The following is a 19,894-nucleotide window of genomic DNA, read 5'->3' on the forward strand; positions in this document are numbered from 1 at the left end:
TGCTGTATTCCTGATTTGCAGAACGAAGGTGTCAAGCCTACGTCGATGGAGTCGACGGCTCCTTCTCGAGCTGTGGGCGACCGAGAGCATACATACGGAGCGAATCGACTTCAAGCAGCCAGCTACCACACTCAGGAATCATTGCAGCCACTCTGTTGGACCATGACTGCGTCCCACAGCATATTCCAGGCAGGGGTGCCATACTATCACATACGGAGTACGAAGGACCACGAAATTGCATGGTATCGCATCGCCTGCAGCCCCCGTGTGCAATAATCGCTCGATCCAACGTGTTGGTGAGCTATTTAGCAGAAAGTGGAGGGAACCCTCCCGATGTAAGCGTCCCACAACGTCCATCGAGCCGAAAGCTGATATTGCAGCTTACAGAATAATGGAGATGCCGCCGTGGCTCCCGGAAGCATCCCGGCAATCGATGCGGTCGTCTCCAAGGGGGATGCTCTACGCACTAAAATCCCCTCTGGATTCTAGAAGCCCTTGTGCTCCCTGGAACTGCCTCGAGGGGAGAAACAAGCATTAACATCCTTCGAGAATCGAGATCAAGGAGTGGTTCAAGCGGGCCGGCGGCATATGGCTTGTATTCTCCTCCCGGGCGGACGCTGCTGCCCGGCGATGTTGGTCTCAGGGACTCAGCCTTGTGCCTGGACCCTTCATTCTTGTTTCAAAGGCCGTTAAAATGCTGACGTTTCGGGGCATACTACTACGCACAGTACAAGTAATATAAGTACACCGCGAGATTGGTCGGATTGGTACGAGCAATAATAGGACGGGCCACCTGCACGGTAAGACGAGCAAAACGAATCGCTGCTGGCCTGTCTCAGACGAACACAAGCCTCCTGTTCAACTCCAGCATTGAGTCTGGACCCCATAAGCCCCCTTATATGGCCTCTTCACCCTGTGGAACGGGCATCATCCAGAGGTACAGATTAGTGGTGCCGCCGCGGCGGAAACGCCAAGATGGCCGAGGTGGCGATTAGGGGCATTTATCAGGCATTTAGGCACACGATCCCCCTATTCCTAGTGGGCGACCAAGCCTCCCGAGAACCCCAAGCACCCTGGATTATTCCAGCTTGGCTTCGGCTGGGAATCTCGCTGGATGGAGGCCCCCTATCCGATGGAAAAGCTTCGCACGAAGGAAATGGTGATCTGGTACTTTGTGTTTGTGCTTGTGCTTGTGCGGCGACTCTTACTCTGTAGAGATAGGTGCGGCGGTAGATGCGTGGTGAAGGAGCTCTTTTGCGTGCACGATGGCTTTTGGAGCCCCGGAATCAGCTAGGCCTCGGTGCGGCTCTGAGCCGCTGGCCGACGGAAGGGCTGAGACAGGGAGCAGCGCTATTATTCTCCCTACGGGGCCCTCCCTCCCTCCAAACAACCCGGCTGCTGAACGGTGCTGCTGCTGCTGCTGCTGCGCCAGGATGCAGGGTACCATCCGCGAATTGTGTTATTCTTATTATTACCATCACTTTACGAGCTAATCAGACGCAGATCGGGCTGAATATCCTGCATAATAAGCATGCTTTTGGACTACGGCGGAGCAGCACAGCGACGGTGGGCAAATGAAGGCTGACGGCCGCCGCGCGATCGTCCTCTACTACGTACAAAACCTTCAGGAGGCCCACACAAAGCACGCGACCCGGTCTGGCTGCTCAACACCACCCACGCCGACGCAATTGCTGAACCTCCGACCCTTGATATTCGACATCTTGGGCCTTGGGAAGTGTTTGTTGTTTTGAGACCAGCGGAAATCTGCCATTATTCGTACTGGTGCCTTGTTTGCGGTCCTCGATAGTGACAGCGACAACGACAGGAACGGCGAAGACGACAGCCCCATCAACAGCGACAGATGGGACGCACCGTCATCCCCAACACGCTCGATTGTTCGCTCTCTAGTCGAAGCTGGCTTTCTTGGTAGCCTCTGCGGATTTCTCCTCGCGGGAATCGTGTCGTTCATTCTCTCACGATTGCCATCTCGACCTTCCTCCTACTCGCCAGACCCCGATCCCTCAAGATGCGATCATCCGCGCTTGATATTCGACGCATATGGCGACCTCCTTTCCAATTCTCGCTGCTATTTACCACCGCAACGTCCGTTAAAATCCTCCACTTATATAGCCATCGCCGGTCGCTACCGCCTCTCCTAATCGTCCTATACTTTCTCACATTTATCTCTGTGGATGTAATAAATTTGGTTGTGTTTTGGGTGCTGGTGCATATTAATGGGCGGGGTTGGAGTGCGGCCCTCCTTTCGATTTTTAAGGTCATCTTAAGGTAAGCTTGGGGTCCTTCTGTTCGGCGTCAGTGTCAGTGGCATAGGACAAGTGCTAACAATGCATGCTAGCCTTATCCTCCTGGGAGCCTCCTCGTCTTGGATTTCATTCTATATCGAAACTGGAGGAGAAATAAAATGGGGCGCTGCCAAAAATATTGCCAACGATGCTGCGGGCCTGAAAGTGCTGCTCTCGGGGAGCACGCGAGCGCTTCTGGCGGCGATTTTCCTGGTGGTGATGGCGCGCCTGATCTCGCAGCCACTCTATAACGCAACCGAGAGCTTGTTTTTCGACGCGGTAAAGACATTGACCGGTCGCCACCTACGACGAACATCATCAAGGGAGTTCAAAGATCCCAATCCCGCTTCGGCGCTGGAGAGTGGAACAACCTATCACCGTGTATCGTCAGAGGAAGATTATATTTCAGACCACACTTCCAGCGATGGCGATGAGTCTCCCCTTTTCGCCAAGCAGGAACCGACCGAAACCTCCTGGCTTCTCCAATGGATATACACACTGAAATATCTCGTACCAGTTGGAACAGCTCTCATACTGATGATTCCTCGCCCACGCGGGTTTCCATGGGGCCACATGTCTAACTCCATGCCCTACACACTTTTGGATATCTGGACCAACCCTACGGAAGAGATGTGTCTTGGAAACCTGTCAGGAGACTTTCCTCCCTTCCCGCTTCCGGATCTCATTTCTGAGGTATATTGGGAGCCCGCAAAGGGGGAGTTTCCAGGCTGGCAGCCAATGGTCAATAGATCGTTCGATATGGATTTGAAACGACCTTCATGGCTCCCCGAAGAACCCATGCATGGGTTTGAGCGTTGGTATAACGACTCGGCGCTTGAAGACTCTCACGGAGACAGAAGCCACAAGCACGGAAAGGAGGAAAATCGGAGGCGCCCTGAAGGAATGTTCTCCAAAGGGATCAACTACGATCCTATCACAGATCCATTGCGGATCACGAATCTCGACCAGGAGCTGTTGAAATCGATCAAGGATACGATCAAGAACCGCAAGATAGCCATCAAACATGTGGTCATAGTCTCCATGGAAACGACCCGAAAAGATATCTTCCCTTTCAAAAGGGGCTCGCACTTGCATGACATTGTCATCAAATCTCACAACTCTAATGAGAGCATTGCAAACTCCTACTCCCAGTTAACCAAATTGACTCAGAACACGGAGTTGCTCACGGGCGAAACTAGCGGATTCGGAACTGGTGATCTCCGGGATTCTTCCGCTAGACTTGGAAGTTGGAGGAATTTGAAAAAGGGCACAGGTGGAATCAATGTCCAGGGAGCTTTCACAACAAGTACCTCGACCTTCAAAAGTTTTATTGGAAGTCACTGTGGCACACATCCGCTCCCAGTGGATTTCACAGTTGAGGCGTCGCGTGATAATTATCAGCCTTGTATCCCGTCCATCCTTGAGCTTTTCAACCACAACAAACCCGGATACAAGAAGGAGCATTCTAACACCGACTCTGGGGAATCTAAGCGAGGTGCTGTGGAGGATAGACCGTGGAAGTCAGTATTTGTTCAAGCCATAACGGATCAGTTTGATCGCCAGGATGAGCTTAACAAGCACATTGGTTTTTCGGAAACGATCGTCAGAAGCACTCTTGTCGACCCGGCATCGCCTCACTATCCTCCAACTGAGAAAGAGTAAGCACCCACTTATCCTGTTATTTATTATTTCCGTTTTAACTGCGTTTTGTGACGCCAATCTCCCCAAAATTTCGAGAAAACATTCCTAACTGATTTTCTAGGTGCAACTACTTCGGATTTCCCGAAACCCAAGTAAAACCATATATCCGGGATCTGTTTAAGCAAGCTGAGGAGAAGAACGAACGCCTATTTCTCTCACATTTTACCAGTTCGACTCACCATCCTTGGGCCACTCCGGAAGCGTTCGGAGACACAACCGATTACCTAGGCCGCTCCAAGTGGGGACCTGAGCATTCGCTGAACAAATACCTTAACACAGTCAAATACGTTGACAATTGGCTTGGCCAGATCATGGACATGATAGAAGAACTGGGAGTTGCAGACGAAACACTCGTCGTTATGGTAGGCGACCATGGATGGGCATTCGAAGAAGACGCCGCCTTTCATGGGACTTTCGAAAATGGACATATCTCGAACGTCCGAGTCCCACTTCTCTTCCACCACCCTTCGCTCCCACGGGAACAACTCCATATCAACGCGACATCGCTTTCCATCATTCCTACAATCCTGGATCTCTTAACGGCCACTTCCTCCCTCAACAAACAGGACACGACTATCGCTAAGAACCTAATACATCAGTATGAAGGCCAATCTCTCATCCGCCCATTCCAATCGAGCAAAAATGGCCGCCAAGCTTGGAACATCGGTGTCCTAAACGCAGGAGGTGCCTTTTTATCCGTCTCATCGGCCGCAGTCCCCTACCGTCTCGTCTTTCCCATCTGCAGAAATGGCGCGTACCGCTTCGCTGACAATATTCTCGATCCCGACGAGCTTCAGCCCATAGAACAGTACTCCCTCTCCGCATTGGAGAAAAGCGTGCGGAAGATCTATGGTGGGGAGAAGGGCGATGAGGTTGCGGAATGGGTAAAAAGCGCTGGGAAGGTGGGGAAGTGGTGGGTTTTGGAGCAGAGAAGACGCTGGAGATATGGCGGTGCCGCATTGCAGGATGATCGGAGGACGGATGAGATGGAGGGCATGGGTAAGATCAAGAAAGCACACTGGTGGAATACTTGATCTACGCCAAACAAAAAGTGCCGAAGAGCACAACGAAAGATGATACCCCGCGAGCGACGCATGGATTGGGAAGTGATTCTTCCCAGAGTGATATTCCTTTTGCATAGAACATATTCAACGTCTAATACCGGGAGCTAGTGGCATGCATGGAGCGATTAGAAGGATCCCTTTACTGGCGTTGGGAATGTGTTGCATTATAGCGTATACATCGTATTGAGCAACGAGCATATTTGGCTCACTAGATCTATTAGCGTGTACTAAAATGATTGTTTTACTAGATTAGTAGCCATAACTGTTTTGACATGCAGTTAGATATAAATTTGAAGTTCTACTTGTTGCCACTTTTAGATTCCTTGTGTGACCCCAATCGACCATGCCGGCCTATGACAATAGAAACATGTGCTTCATGACAAGTGATTCAAAATACGAGGGTGTGCCAATGAAACAATGGGACGTACAGTACAATCGCCTTGTTGAATGGAGCATAAGGGGGATTTGGGGCGGGATAAAGGTTAATCCGGGGCCGCTTGATCCCTGTACGAAATATCACAGCGTCTTCCCTCGGACTTCAAGGTTCTCCAAGCAGCAAGACGACAATCTTCAATAAATAATCTTACCCGCCAGTTAAGAATACAATGGCCTCAAAAGCCTGTGCCTCATGCCTGGGGGTACTCCAGCGCCAATCACGTTTTGTTACCCAGGTATGTTTTGCGCGATCAATAGGGAGGAAGAAACATTATCTAACCGCACCATACAGCGCAAAAAGTCCCCCATAAGCTTCAGCACACCGCGAGAATTTACAACCACGCGCCAACGGGCCGTAAAGATTTCCTCGGGTAGTACTGCCCCGCGGACATCAATACCACCCGTCACGCCTGGAGGTGCAGAAGGCGCCGCCCAAGGCCCAAACCTCTCGCCAGCGGAAGAAGCAGCCAAAGCCAGTCTGATCGGCGGGATAAAAGAGTCATACACGGCATACGGTGCGACGGAAGCCCTCTTCAAGCAATGCTCGACTTTTGCGGACTACACAGTCCCCCAAGCAGCAGAGCCGGACGCGGAGATACCGCGGACGGAAGATGGGTCGCATTTGGGAGTTGGGGGAGGGTGGTGGCATGATGGTAATTAATCTCTTCAGTCACTCTCTTGTTTAATTATAGAGAGAGAGAGGAATTTTTGCTGATTTTCTGGATTAGAAATGGGTCTGAAGCCAACATTCGCAACGTGGTCCAGCGTTACTATGCTCTACCTCTACCTCATCTCCACGCGCTTCCGCTGCTTCCCCCCCGATGTTGCCAAGATTTGGCAACAACATCTCACCGACCATTTCTTCTACGCGGCCGAGGAAAAGATGGTTGTCAGCCATCTTATGGATAGCCGTGGGTCGCGGAACAAAAATCTCAAAGATATGTATGTGCAATGGAGAGGTGCGATAGCGGCGTATGATGAAGGGTTGGCTAGGGGTGATGCGGTTTTGGCAGCGGCGGTTTGGAGGAACGTCTTAGCTGCGGATGAGGAGGTGGATGTTAGGAAGCTAGCGATGGTTGTGGCGTTTATAAGGCGGACTTTAAAGCAGTTGGATGCGTTGGGGGATATAAAGTTTATGACTGCGGGGGTGACTTTCGGGACTCCAGAGCAGGATCGGGGTTTGGTCGCGTTGAAGAGTAAGATGATGAATGTCCCCTTCGAGAAGACGCCAGGGAATGGGCCCACAGAGAAGGGTTCGCCCTCGTCTGTGAAATATAGGAGTTAAATGCCGAATCCAAGTGGGTCTGGTAGCAGTGTATTATACTAGGGAGTGTATGTTCAATGCTGTATGAGTATGGTATAAAACCTAGGCTAGGGAGAGACCTTGACCTCGCGATATAAATCTCAAATCATAATAAATCCAATATACTTGGCTAGGATGTGCCCAGTATGGACGTTACACCGTGAGGGGAAAGAGACAAGAGAGAATGATTAACTTCGAGTCTTTATTTTTGGTGAGAAATATAAATTCGGGCACAAACTTGTACAATCTGGGATTTGAGTGGGTTTACAGCCGTTGAAGTCGCCACGGCGATTGGTATGGTTGCTAGTGGTTGAGGCCCAACTCGGGCTTTTGCTGTCGCTCTCTGAGTTGTGGGGATTAGTTATATTCACAAATAACTTTATTACAAAAAAAACTCCGATTTAATGCCATGGCCTAGACCCTGGTGTTTCGAGTGCTTGTAGAGTAAGTTGCAGCGTTGGACTCGAGCACCAAAATGACTCTAAAGAGGACGATTTCACAACTTCACATTGCCAGTGACGTTTCAGCAAATGTTACAGAGACTATGTATATCATTAATGTCATAAACCCATTTTGATTGTTATCATAGGGACATTTTACTATCATTTAAATCCTAACCAATCCGATCCATTAATCTCATAATATAAGAAGTGAAATTGAAAGCGGAACAAGTCCCCTACTCTACAGAGCAATAGCCGCAAAAACAGCTGCTCCCACCATTCCGAGTCCTGCGGTGAATCTCTTCTCCGCAGCTCCTGTAACTTGTACTGGGCCAACTGTGTTGCTTGGTGAGCTGCTCACAACAGCTGTGCTCAAAGAGTTAACACCGGAAGCTCCAACATTCGCTCCTCCAGCTCCACCAGGTGGTGATGCACCAGAGCCAGAAGAAGGTTGCGAGCCAGTAGAAGGGTTCGAGCCAGAAGGAGGTTGCGAGCCAGAAGGAGGTTGCGAGCCAGAAGGAGGTTGCGAGCCAGAAGGAGGTTGCGAGCCAGAGGGTTGCGAGCCGATAGGATAGCACGTAGTAGAAGCCTCTGATGAAGGAGAGGATGGCGCATTGGCGCAAGCACACACAGCATTTGCGGCGCTCTGAACATTGGCAACCTCAGAAGAGGGGCACGATTTGAGCACACAAGGCGTAACGGCCGATGTGAGGGCGTCGACATTGGCGCTTGTGCATTGGCATGCGTAGTCTGTGATAGAGCAGCCAATTTTCTCTGTTGCAGCTGAGAAGCATTCTAGAGCGCAGGATGGGATGGCAGCTGCTTTGGAGGAGCAGTCTGGGGCACCGCTGGCTGCTGGAACTGCCTCGCATGTTGTGCCAGTTCCTGAACCTCCAGTAGGAGCGGCGGGTGCCTCTGAAGTACCAGCACCGCTTCCTGGAGGTCCGCTACCAGTGCCTGGTGATGAGCCACTACCTGTACCAGTAGGTTGGGAACCGATTGGATAACAGCTCGTGGTGCTCTCTGATGACGAAGGGGCGGCGTTTGCACATTCGCAAACCGCATCTGTGCCGCTTTGCACCTTTAACAGATCTGAACCTTGGCAAGATTTGGCTACACAGGGTGTTACTGCGGAAGTAAGAGCGGCTTTGTTGGCGCTGGTGCATTGGCATGCGTAGTCAGTGAGAGAGCAGCCAATCTTTCCTATGCCGTCGGACAAGCAGGAAAGGGCACAGGAGGGTATCTCAGCAGCTTTAGCAGAACAATCCGGGGTGCTTGCTGCCACTGGAACGGCCACACAAGTTGTTCCACTTCCCGGGCTCCCTGTTCCAGTTCCTGGGCTTCCTGTTCCACTGCCACCAGTTGGCGATGGTCCGCTACCAGTAGGCACTCCCGATCCACCGCCAGAAGGCCCAGTAGGCGTAGGTTGGGATCCAACTGGGTAGCAGCTTGTAGAGGCCTCAGACGACCCTGAGTTGGCGCAAGAGCATACTGCATTAGCTGCACTTTGTACATTCAAAAGCTCGGAGGACGGGCAAGATTTGGCAACACATGGAGTAACCGCACTAGTGAGAGCAGCAACATTGGAGGATGTGCATTGACAAGTATAATCGGTCAAGCCGCAACCGATACTTGCAATAGCTGTGCTGAAGCAAGACAGGGCACAGGATGGGATTTCAGCTGCCTTGGACGAGCAATCAGGCGTGCTAGCTGGGACCTCGACGCATGTCGTACTAGAGCCACCAGATCCGCCCGGTCCTCCTGATCCAGCGGCTGTGGTAGATGTGGAACAGTCCACCGTGGTTGTCCCTGGGCCGGAGCCGGGGCCGGATGTTCCTGTTGGGTTGGTAGAACTTTCGGATGAACAACTTGTTCCCCCAGTGGCAGGTGAATTGGCACAGTTGCAAACCTCATCAGCAGCAGCTTGAACAGCAGCGAGCTCAGAGGATGGACACGAAGTTGAAACGCAGGGAATGACATCGCTGGTCAACGCTGCCTTGTTATCAGCAGTGCACTGGCAAGCATAGTCATCCAATGCACATCCAATCTTGGCAATGCTGGTTGAAAAGCAAGCCAATGCACAGGAGGGAATAGCTGCTGCTTTGCTCGAGCAATCAGGTTTAGTTCCAGCACTTGGTACGCAAGATGGAGATGGTCCGGAACCTCCAGAAGTATTTGAGGCGCCGGGGCTAGTCTCGGGTGACCCCGTAGATGAAGCTGATGAACTGGGCGTAGTGGTTGGCGTAGTGACTGGTGTAGTTGTTGCCGAGCCAGTGCAAGGGGTTGTGGGGTTTGCGGTAACACAAGCACACAGAGCATTTGCAGAGCTGAGTAGAGCAAGTCCGGAGTTGATACCGCAACTCGAGATCACACAGCCTTGTGCTCCCTGCTGGATTGCTGAGGCCTTATCACACTGGCATTTGAAGTCGCTTTCCACGCAGCCATTGGCGGAGCCTGCTGAGTTAAGACAGCCTTTTCCACACTCAGGGATAGCATCTGCTGATTTCTGGCACGGGCTCGACGCGCTACAACTTCCTCCAGCGCTTGATGGCACCTCTGGGGCGGTTGTAATTGGGCCTGTTGCGGATGCCGATGTGGTGGTGCCTGGTCCAGCACTGGAGACTGTCGCCGTGGGCGACGGAATGGACGGTGCCGCAGAGCTCGACGAGGGGCTGGACGAGGTGGTTATAACGCTTGTTGCTGTCCCAGCAGAAGCAAGACACTTGCAGACAGCGGCGGCGGATGCGCTGGCGGAAATTGCGGTCATCACCCCACAACTGTTTATAGCGCAGTTTATGGCGAGAGACTGGATCGCTGAAGATTGAGAGCTCGAGCATTGGCACCCATAATCGCCGTTTGTGCAACCTGCCACGGAAGCCGCTGAGTTTATACAACCAGTCTATTTCGATATTAGTAGCCTAACTTGGACGAGGAAAATGGCGTACTGACTGCGCAAGCTGGGACATTGGAGGCAAGATCATAGCAAGTGTTTGCTGATACATAGCCAGCGAAAGCAAGGACCGACCAAGCCGTGACAGACTTCATATTTGCAACCTCGGAATGAGTTGATACTAAACGAGAGCGAAGCAGATGTGTTTGTGCTTGAAGGATTGTAGAAAGGTCCGGACCCTCAATTATATACTTACCAGACGGCAGCAGGGTATAGGACCTGCCCCCATGCTTCGGTAAATTTGCTTCCCCTTAAAAGAGGCACTCGTACGAGCACTACCTATGGCTTTGGCTACAACAACCCGTATTCTGTGAATCAGAGTCAAGGGGTTGATGCCTGTTGTGCTTGTTCAGGTAGGGTCGGGCTGCAGCCAACAACCGATATTGCCTCTGCACATCCAAATTTCAGCTAAGGATACTCTGCTAGGAGCTCTTTGCTAGGGTGTATTCAACGGAAAGCCGGGGAATAAGAAATCTTTGGGGTAACTGAACCTTGCGAGTGGCCCACAACGACCTACACGGGGCAAGATGGCGGGGAATCCTGGCTCTAGAAAGGAACAAGCTCTCGATCGTACGGAGTGTGAACCGACCCGCCCTTGGCCAGGGCATAAGGCGTCCAAGGTTACCCTTGACGTCACTTAACACGTAGAAAGGAGGGGGTTGCGAGTTGGAAAACGGTTCGGGCTTCCGTGTGTTTTGAGCTTTAGAAAAAGCAGATATGCTCAATCGCTACCTGGAGTTAATTATAGAGGGCACTTGCTCGCTCTAATCTCTTGCTATTGTGCCGGATGTGTTCAACTATAGGAGCATGGTCGACTAAACCGAAATGAAAGTTTTCAGTACAGGAAGTAATTGGATAGGCTGGCAGCACAGAAACATCCATAAGCTGGGGTAGCGTTCACCACCTCTTGGCGACTTTCATATGCCAAACAACAGGTGAAAACAGGGTTGGCGACCACCTCGGCGATCATCATCATGGATAATCAAATGTTATGGAAATGTTGTGTATCCATCAGGTTGGATATAGAAACGAGGCCGAAATATCCGCTGATCACTTCCCTCTATACGAGCAACAACAACGGAAACATATCAGGAACAGGAATAGCGCGCTGTGGGGAAGCGGAGGTGCACGGATAAGGGGGCAACCAACGCCGAAGTGCAGAACATGACTTTGGACTTGGACCTGGATTTGCGGGGTAATAAATAATTCGAAATTTGGTGGCAAACAAGACGCCTGCGTGGCTGCGGATACTCACGTTGAGTTATCCTTGCGTCGGGAAGATAATTAGCAAGAGTAGGACTCCTTGGCTATTGCTGGCGCCTGAAACAGACGTTCGTTATGAGGGCACATGTTCGTACCTGCGACTTACCTGAAAAACCTAAGGGAACAACTTAATATCAGTAATATACCTGAAGCCAGGCCAAGATTAAACAGATACGCATAGCTCTGCTTTTTGTCGAGCTGTCCACCAACACAATTCTGATCACAAAAATCCCAATGTGCTCTCGAAGTCGCTCTGGGGCACAAGTGTGGATATTTCTTGACGCATTTTTATTGAACGGGTTCCCTACCCGTTCCGGACCGTCTGACCAAGTTTTGAGGTGGATAGCCCCTAGAGACACTTCGACAGTCAGCCACTCAGCCACTAGAGAGGCGTTGCCAACTCAGTGCTCACAACCAACAGCCACTGCCCCTTGAATCGGAAAGAGCTCCGTTATGGGAAATGCTTTAGGCCTTGCAATCACACTAGTAACCACTATGATGCCCTGATCATATCGGGCACGGCCGGGGCTGACGGCGCCATTAGAGCTTGTTTCTGCAGTAGTAAGTATATTATTTCCACTTGGCGATAGTTTCGGCTTCACATGCACGATTGTCATTTGCATGCGCACATCGCCGAGGCCGGTACGACGATGCTACACGATGTGCGAGGAGATGATAGTACTCGCCGATGAGAGCGTTGGTATATTCATTGTCACCGTCACCGTCGCCGTCTTGCTTACTGTTCCCTCGACAATGCGGCGTAAAGGCTCCCATCGTGATTTGCGTGGATCGAATTTGTGGAGCTTGACTCGATACGTCTGGGTGAGTTGAAGGCCACGTCTGCGCAAGGTTAAGGCGTAATTTCAGAACAGTGATTCATCAGGTTATCGGAAGGAGACATGAGGCGCAACGTCTCTATCGCAAACAATTGATGTATTATACAAGTAGTCGCGCGTTCATTGGCATCCTTGGTATCATTGCATTGTACAGTTCCCCCCAATCCGCCTCACACTGCTGATAGCCAGGCCTCGCCTACGCAATTTCCTGTTCCTCCTTCCCTAGACGGCCTATCGCTCTGCTGAATATATTTATCATCCTATCGTATATTATGTCGTTATCACGGAACGTTCTTGTAAAGATTATTCCGTCTCTAATTAGAAAGAGGTCATTTCGGAGCTCGCGAGCCAACTATTTCAAACGGGTCATTTCAATACGTTATTATATATAATAAATGTATTTTTCCTGGAGTGAATGATAAAGTCGATACTAAGCTAACATTGCTACTTCCAATTTGTTCTATAACCAACGAAAATATCTAGCGATCCGAGTAACTATCTTACAAATATTCACCTTATCTACTGCCTCGATTATTCTCTACCTACCTCCTTTCATCCATTCTATACATGGGCTTGAGCCCGATCCTGTGATCGAGCCCCTCTTACCCTGTGATCCTCCCCGCCTATGTCCCATGACTGCGTTCTCCAGCTTCTTCAAATCCTCTTCCAATATTCTCCTCTTCTCTCATCTCTCCCTCCTCCTCATCCCCTTCTAATACTAGTGCTAACCATTTTGCTAGTCCTGTCCCGCCGTGTATACAAGTCTCTTGAACGTACGAGTCCGGCTCAGAATCTATCCACATGCCAAGAGGACCGACAAGTCGGGTATCAGCTACCCGGGAACAAGTCCGTGCAATAATACGCGGAAATAAAACAATGACATCATTGCTAGGTGTAGATATACCCTCATACCACCCGTCAAGACCTTCTAGGTCGAGAGTAGGGTAGGCTACGAATTCCCGTTCGTTAGTTTGAGCGACGTTCCACATAGAGATAGAGGACACGGCGAGGTCGAGGAGGTTGTTTCGAAGGTTCGGATATAGCGAGAGCTTAACTAGGAGCGATAGGACAGCTATAACTTTGTCCGCGAACATCTTAGCGCGACTAGACGCCGACGATTTGGAGGCTGAGGACGACTGTACTACTGGCGGTGGAGGCTGAAGACCGCGAATGGAAAGCGCTGTACAAAGTCTTGCCGCGCGAAGGCCGCCACTTTTACTGTAAAATTTTATCAGCCCTTCAAGATTTGTCTGAACGAGTCATATTTTGGGTCTTGCAAAGTTGTCTCGGATGAAGTTGAGCGGCGATAACCTAAGAGCGTGCACAACACGAGCTTCTCGGAAGTCTCGCTGCTTGAGATTGGAACAGAGGTAAGGTCTTTGTCGGCTTTTTCAATCTTGTCGTGTATTTAGCCAGACTGTCTCCAGCAAGAAACAAATGAAAGACAACAGAGAGAGATAGTGCTCTCAGGACTGCCCCAACCGCCCTGCCGCTGGTAGGTTGGCAACTCGACAAAGAATCATCTTGTCCCTGTCGTTCCGTTCAAGTACGAAATGGACGGCTTGTGGGGGACGCATATTTCTCTTGAACAGCGTCACAAGGTATGGGCCTGTGGAGTTGACCATGCTGGCAGCGAGGGGCAGCGAGTCGCGATTATATAGAGAGCAAAGGGCTTTACCCAGCCTTGCCCCGCCAACGACCGGTCGAGGGACCGGGCAGACAAGACAGCCTTGGGTTTCTGGCCAAGCCCTACATTCTGAAATTCCATTCCATTCCATTCATTATTCTTCATGAGTTGTTTCTGCACTTTCCATGCTGGGCCGTGTCATGATGCTGCCTGATCGCTGCCTTGCCGATGAGCACAGAAAGCAGTGGTCCGGGCGCAAGTAGGTCCGTGGGGGTGATGGCCCGCTCGGCAGCCTTGGCCTCGGCGACGGCCCGAAACTTTCCGAACCTCTGGTCACCGTTTTTGGTTGTTGCACCCGCAGCCCGCCTCACAGACAGTGCTCGCAGCCTGCGTACTGTACCTAGGTACCTAGGTAGGCACATTCCTACTAATATATTACGGAGGTACGAGTAGTGGACAGGTGAACACGAGCCATTGGAATCATCGAAAGTAGCAAAGAATAGGTGCGTACCATAGGCAGGTAGGCAAGCACAGTGTAACAACCCCTTCGTCATGTTGGACTCATGCAGAAGAAGCTGCGCTCACACATTTGCGTCTCTTCTAGATGCGCAGATCTGTAAAATGGCAATATCACGTGATCTCATAACCCACTTCGTTCCGGTCACGTGCCTGAGCGTCCCCCCTTTTCCCCGCGAGATGTCCGTCTCCCAATTCACAACTCGACTTCCCAACCACAAAATCGGAACCATAGGGCAAAATGGATACCACCCACGCATCTACACAGCTGGGTAGTAGTTAGTTGTCTATCACACCTTGTCTTTATAACCCTACTCCAGTGTGGCATACGGTAGTTCCCGGATGAACCGAGGCGGCACAAGACGTTTTAACCAAGCGACGATGAGTCGGTGTGGTCAGAGTATAGATTTTTAAAGTCGAGGAAGAGCTGCATGAATTTAATTGGGTTGAGCAGGGGATTATGGCCAGGTTTTAGAGGCGGGAGAGGTCTGATGGCTTGAGGGGGGCTTAACTTACCAGTAAACTCCAAAGAGTGGAACGGGGTGCGATGTGCAACAAAGGCAGAGATTTACAATACAAGAGGTACATGCCCTTCCAAGATCCTTATGTACGTTCATGTCACGTTTTGATCTTCTCCCCTCAAGTACTAGAAGAGCCAAGACCTGCTAGATTCATCACCTATTCAGCACAAGATCTGAACTCAAAGATATCGCTCAAGTTTCTGACCCAGTCTGATCTAGAAAGAAGCTACCTCGGGCTCCTGCAAGCTACCCATCGCATCTTACGAATAAGTTGCATTGGCCACGAGGAAGTTTTGAGCGCTGGCTGCAGTCTGGGTTAGTCACAGTACTGCTGTGCGCTGTCTACAGGGTGTCAGCTCTAGAAATGAGAGGCAACCCCATCCGTTTCCATATCATGAAGATGGTACCGTTCCACGTGAGAAGAAGCCAAGCCTACCTAATATCATAATGCCAACATGATTCGGTAGTCATCACTGTCATTAGGCACGCTGGCATGCGACGTCGTCAGGTCCCTCAATATAATGCCACCTTTGTCACAATTAGGCTGAATATGGTGTGTGATATTGTATTCTGTCTGACGTTATCCTGAAGAAGTGTTATGGGCCCTCCCATTCCTATTTTGAGTTCGCAATGTGTGTTTCTGCCGCAGTAATGATTTTTGTATCCGAAGCCGAAGTATAAGAGCCAAGTTAAACTCGGGGGACCTAGTGGTTGCATTGGAACGGCAGAGGAAATGTTTGGAGTCAATAATCTGCTTGGACTCGAGAGTGCGGGTTTGTGAATTACCAGTATCTGTGGATGGAGGAATATAAATTGTTGGTGTCTTAGTGGACACCTGACCAAAATTTTCTGTTTAAGTTCAGGAATTTTTCCTAGTCACGAAGTTGCATATGCCTGGTTCAGATTAGTCGTCCTGTTTCCGAGTCCGAGGTTGTTCTGATTGCACCTACGCATTTATGATATTGATTAGAACAGGATTAAAGAATATATTATTATAAAGACGTTCTGTATTATTCAAATGATGCCCTTGGAGAATGTTTGCCTGCGCAAGTTAGTATGAATATAGAATCTGAGGAAAGAATAATTAGTTAACTACCTAATTGAATTTCTTATGATTAGTTCGTCATAGCTTAAATACATTTTTATTATATACAAGTTGATATGATCAACACACGGAACATTCTTAGCTAGCTACTTGATAGAGAACTTCACCCTAAGGCTTAGATGTTAGAGTTATCATTTAAAGATGCTTTCAATTCTTTAACAGCTGGTAAGATTTTTTTAGAAGCATGACTTGAGAGTGCAATATTAGCAGCGGGGGCTATTGCAAAGGAGGGTTCGCATATATAAGCTGAAAAGATTATGATATAGAAGAGAATTTGGAGGCTGTGAGTTTCATTCCCAAGGAGCGATATTCGACTCGGAAGCTGCCCTGTTATGCTATTCCAAGGGCAGTAATACTAGAGGTGGTCCATACATTTTGACAGATCTAGTTGTCAAAACTCATTAGAGGTATCGTAGTAGGGGGCGTCTAGTGTACTACATATATGCATTAGGGGTTACCGTGACAAGGCCGTTGAAGAAACGAGGAGAAAGGAAGACACCAGCCGTTGTCCCAGTCCCAATATCTAAGTACCTCGTGCTTACTCCGTAGTAACAACACGAGACCACCGGGTTTGATCTAGAAGCCTTCTTTAATTTGTTAAAGAACGCCACTTGCAAGGTTTCGTCTTATAAATATATTACATCATATATCTGATACTGCGGGGTATCTGACCTGTCTATGTAAGATTGCTACCTGAACCCCGCTAAGACGAATCGTCAGACAGTGCGCTCCATCGCTCGGTTTTGGAGCCAGGGTCTTCAATGTTCATTTAAACATTATCAAATGCTATTATCTTCGGCCCACACTCACGATACATCTGTGAATAGTCATTGTTACTACGTTAATATAAAGCAGTAAATGCATCATTCCCTATTTATCTTCTCTTTTGTTCTGGCCAAGGCATTTACAATATCTGCGTTTTGCATAAGGCATGCTAACAACTCAAACTTTTCACCCAAGCGGAGCAGCTTATTTCTTGAAATCTAAAAGCAACTTCTCCTGGTTTGGACAATGGATTTCCACCTAGTCAACGGTTAACCGTTCTTAAAATTGAGGTTTTCGGATCTTCCCCACTGCTCACTGATATAAGGGACATCTTCCCTACGAAAAGAAATCCGACACTGGCTTGGGGGGACCCTGAATATCGCGAAAGCTGAACCCGACACATGCCAGCCTCGGTACAACTAAAAACGGATTGAATTCAGTTCACTGTGCTCTTACAACTGGATTGTTGAGACCTCTAAAGTTGTTTTTAGGCGGTAGTTTGCTAGATTATTGTTCAAGTACTTGCAGCTCATAACCTGTTTAGGAGAATGCCTTGAAACGCCCACAGCAAGATGTTTAGCTTGATAGGATGTTAATTTGGTATATAGCAAATGGGGGTAAGCCTCGCCTAAGGAACTCCTGATCAACATCTATGCCCCGTTTCCTGCTCTGGGATGCTCTTGGAAATACTGGGCTGATTGTTGCTATACTATCACTTGGTGTAGCAATTGAGAAAGAGTATATACACCCAATTTTCAGATATGTAACGGCCGTAAACGGGCGTACATATACTTCAGGCGAATTTAACGCCAAGAAAATTAACACCGCAAACTCCCAGGTGTGGTCATTTCGTTGCACATCGCACGTTTATTTACTTACTTCCCTACCCCTTAATCATCGCAGCAACATGTGATATTTCGTCGTGGTTGCACAAGCAAACATGGCGACAAAGCCAAGACTGAAAAAGGGGTTAAGTCAAGTGATATTTATTACAAGAATGAATACCTAGGTAGGTACAGTATGTTCTAACATGTGAATCTCACAGAACTGTTTTGTTGCACATCGCACGTTTATTTACTTTTTTCTTTACCCCTGAGATTAGTAACTTGTGATATTTCATTATAATCCAGCAGGCAACAAGCACACAGAGCCAAGACTGAAACTGGGAGTAAGCCAAGTGAATGAATTTCCGTGAGAAAGTGAATCCTGCCTGGTCTGGCGAATGAATCTAACCATTTCGTTGCATGTCGCACATTTATTTACTTCCTTCCTTACCCCTGAGATTGTCATAGCAATAGCTGATTGAGCGTTCAATAATATTCCATTGTAGATGCGTAGATAATACGACATCTAAGGTAAGCCAAAACCGAAAAAGGGGGAAAGTCAGGTGATCCGTGATTAAAATAGATGGATGTATCAACAAGTTAACGTTGGAATTTGATTTGAGATGATCGATTTTGGGAGGATTTAAGGTGTTATTTATTTCCTAGCTTCCATTATTGATATCCCAACTACACCCGGATATTTGTTTCAACTACAGAACAGCCGGTATGCAGGCCGCGGCAAAAGCCCGAAGAGATAGGTTCTTGACTCTTGTCTGCACTGCTCGTAGTGGGTTATGGATACGTGTAAACTACACTGACTCGTAGTGTCGATCCCAAACCATCTAGTCTCAACAACGACTCGAAGGCACTGTATGCCTGAATCAATCTCCCGATTTCCGTCCTTCGTGGATTATTCTTCGGTGGGTAATTTTAACTCTGGTAAGATCGATCGATCACCGCGTCCTAGAGAATTTCCGTGGCGGTCCTTCATCGCCACCAGGATGTTGCCGCTTATTCTGAGGGCAAGAAGCTTTGAAATGCGGCCCACCGCACGCAAAACAAGGCCCTTCTTCTTTTCTAGCCAATTCAGGGCAGTCTCGTTTCATATGAGGCCCATCACAATGATGGCAAGGTCCCTTCCCAGTAGGTGTACCACCTTTTGATCCAGAAAGGGATGTCAGACCACGCACATCGATATCCCGGTTCAGGTTGACATCTTTCTTCTTTCTCTCCTTTGATAGTCCTCGTAACCTGTCCTTTTCCGCCTTCTTTTTGGCTTTAAGCTCTTTCCGCACCCGCTGTGCAGCCTCTTTTCGCGAACCCTTAATAAGGTCATTGGTGGGATCTTCCGAGTCGTCATTTGATGATTCTCCCTCATCTTCCTCGTCAGACTGGGATCCTGACGAGCTCTCGATCGATGGATCTAGCTGCTTCTACAAGACTTAGTAACTCTAAAACCCAGGTAGGAAATGACAGTGCCTACCTCCAAACGCCGATTAAAATTTCCAAAGCTCCGCCGTCCCACTGCAACCGGCTTATCCCCTGGCTCATGTTCCACAGATCTGATTTCTAAGGGTGCCATACGGTCAAGGTTCGCGTACCCTGTCTGAACGACCCGCAGCGCCAGTGTAGAAGATGGCGAGTGATTCTCATCTTTGAAGCTTAATATCCATTTTGTATCCCCAGCCTCGGCAGCTTGTTTATCTAGGGCCACTTGACGTTTCGCCTCCTCCTCTGCCATAGCTTTTTGTATGGCTCGTTGATCTGCCAAAGCATCGACGTTGAAACTCGGAGGTGAGGAATCGATATCTTTCTTTCGGCGCTTGTTTGGAGGTTCTTCAGGAGTAGAGACCGAGGGAGAAGCGGGAGAAGAAGCAGCAGCTCTTTGCATGAACTTCATTGTTAGGAGTCTTGAAGACATGGACTTTTGGCCGCTGCCCGGCGTGCCTGGGCCTGCCATGGTGGAACCGAAAACCGAGGTGATAGTCGTAAAAGGATCTATTGTAAGCACCGAGCCCTATTATTTCCTTGTGCGGTCATAGAGGAAATCCTCAGTTTGCAAGGGTTGAACGCGAGGAATGAATGTTGAAGGTCTCAACAACCGTTGGGGAAATATTTTGACCAAGACTTTTTGTTCATATGAGTTCATGGGATTGGTGGGTCCAATGCCGTCGCGGTCCGTTCGCTTAGTCATCAAAGAGCTCCAAATTGACCCACGACAACCTTCGACGTAAACTGAAA

At 49.2% G+C, this 19,894-nt stretch overlaps 5 protein-coding genes across 5 annotated transcripts; 2 read left to right on the forward strand and 3 right to left on the reverse strand.

Moving 5' to 3' along the window:
- Positions 1-2,026: 2,026 nt before the first annotated feature.
- BP5553_05613 (Alkaline phosphatase-like protein) lies at positions 2,027-5,038 on the forward strand (the record flags this gene model as incomplete). The annotated part of the gene is made up of 3 exons (XM_032014236.1): positions 2,027-2,286; positions 2,357-3,961; positions 4,066-5,038. The coding sequence occupies 3 exons, from the start codon at positions 2,027-2,029 to the stop codon at positions 5,036-5,038; spliced, it is 2,838 nt and encodes a 945-aa protein (XP_031870836.1).
- Positions 5,039-5,673: 635 nt separating this feature from the next.
- On the forward strand, positions 5,674-6,788 carry BP5553_05614 (Uncharacterized protein; the record flags this gene model as incomplete). The annotated part of the gene is made up of 3 exons (XM_032014237.1): positions 5,674-5,739; positions 5,796-6,156; positions 6,232-6,788. The coding sequence occupies 3 exons, from the start codon at positions 5,674-5,676 to the stop codon at positions 6,786-6,788; spliced, it is 984 nt and encodes a 327-aa protein (XP_031870837.1).
- Positions 6,789-7,487: 699 nt separating this feature from the next.
- BP5553_05615 (uncharacterized protein) lies at positions 7,488-10,291 on the reverse strand (the record flags this gene model as incomplete). The annotated part of the gene is made up of 2 exons (XM_032014238.1): positions 7,488-10,145; positions 10,196-10,291. The coding sequence occupies 2 exons, from the start codon at positions 10,289-10,291 to the stop codon at positions 7,488-7,490; spliced, it is 2,754 nt and encodes a 917-aa protein (XP_031870838.1).
- A 2,627-nt stretch (positions 10,292-12,918) lies between these two features.
- On the reverse strand, positions 12,919-13,389 carry BP5553_05616 (uncharacterized protein; the record flags this gene model as incomplete). The annotated part of the gene is made up of 1 exon (XM_032014239.1): positions 12,919-13,389. The coding sequence occupies one exon, from the start codon at positions 13,387-13,389 to the stop codon at positions 12,919-12,921; it is 471 nt and encodes a 156-aa protein (XP_031870839.1).
- A 5,217-nt stretch (positions 13,390-18,606) lies between these two features.
- On the reverse strand, positions 18,607-19,613 carry BP5553_05617 (uncharacterized protein; the record flags this gene model as incomplete). Its single annotated transcript, XM_032014240.1, has 2 exons — positions 18,607-19,086; positions 19,137-19,613. The coding sequence occupies 2 exons, from the start codon at positions 19,611-19,613 to the stop codon at positions 18,607-18,609; spliced, it is 957 nt and encodes a 318-aa protein (XP_031870840.1).
- Between the last annotated feature and the right edge of the window lie 281 nt (positions 19,614-19,894).

This window comes from Venustampulla echinocandica, assembly GCF_003357145.1.
Source record: "Venustampulla echinocandica strain BP 5553 chromosome Unknown scaffold_2, whole genome shotgun sequence".
Classification (NCBI taxonomy): Eukaryota; Fungi; Ascomycota; class Leotiomycetes; order Helotiales; family Pleuroascaceae; genus Venustampulla; species Venustampulla echinocandica.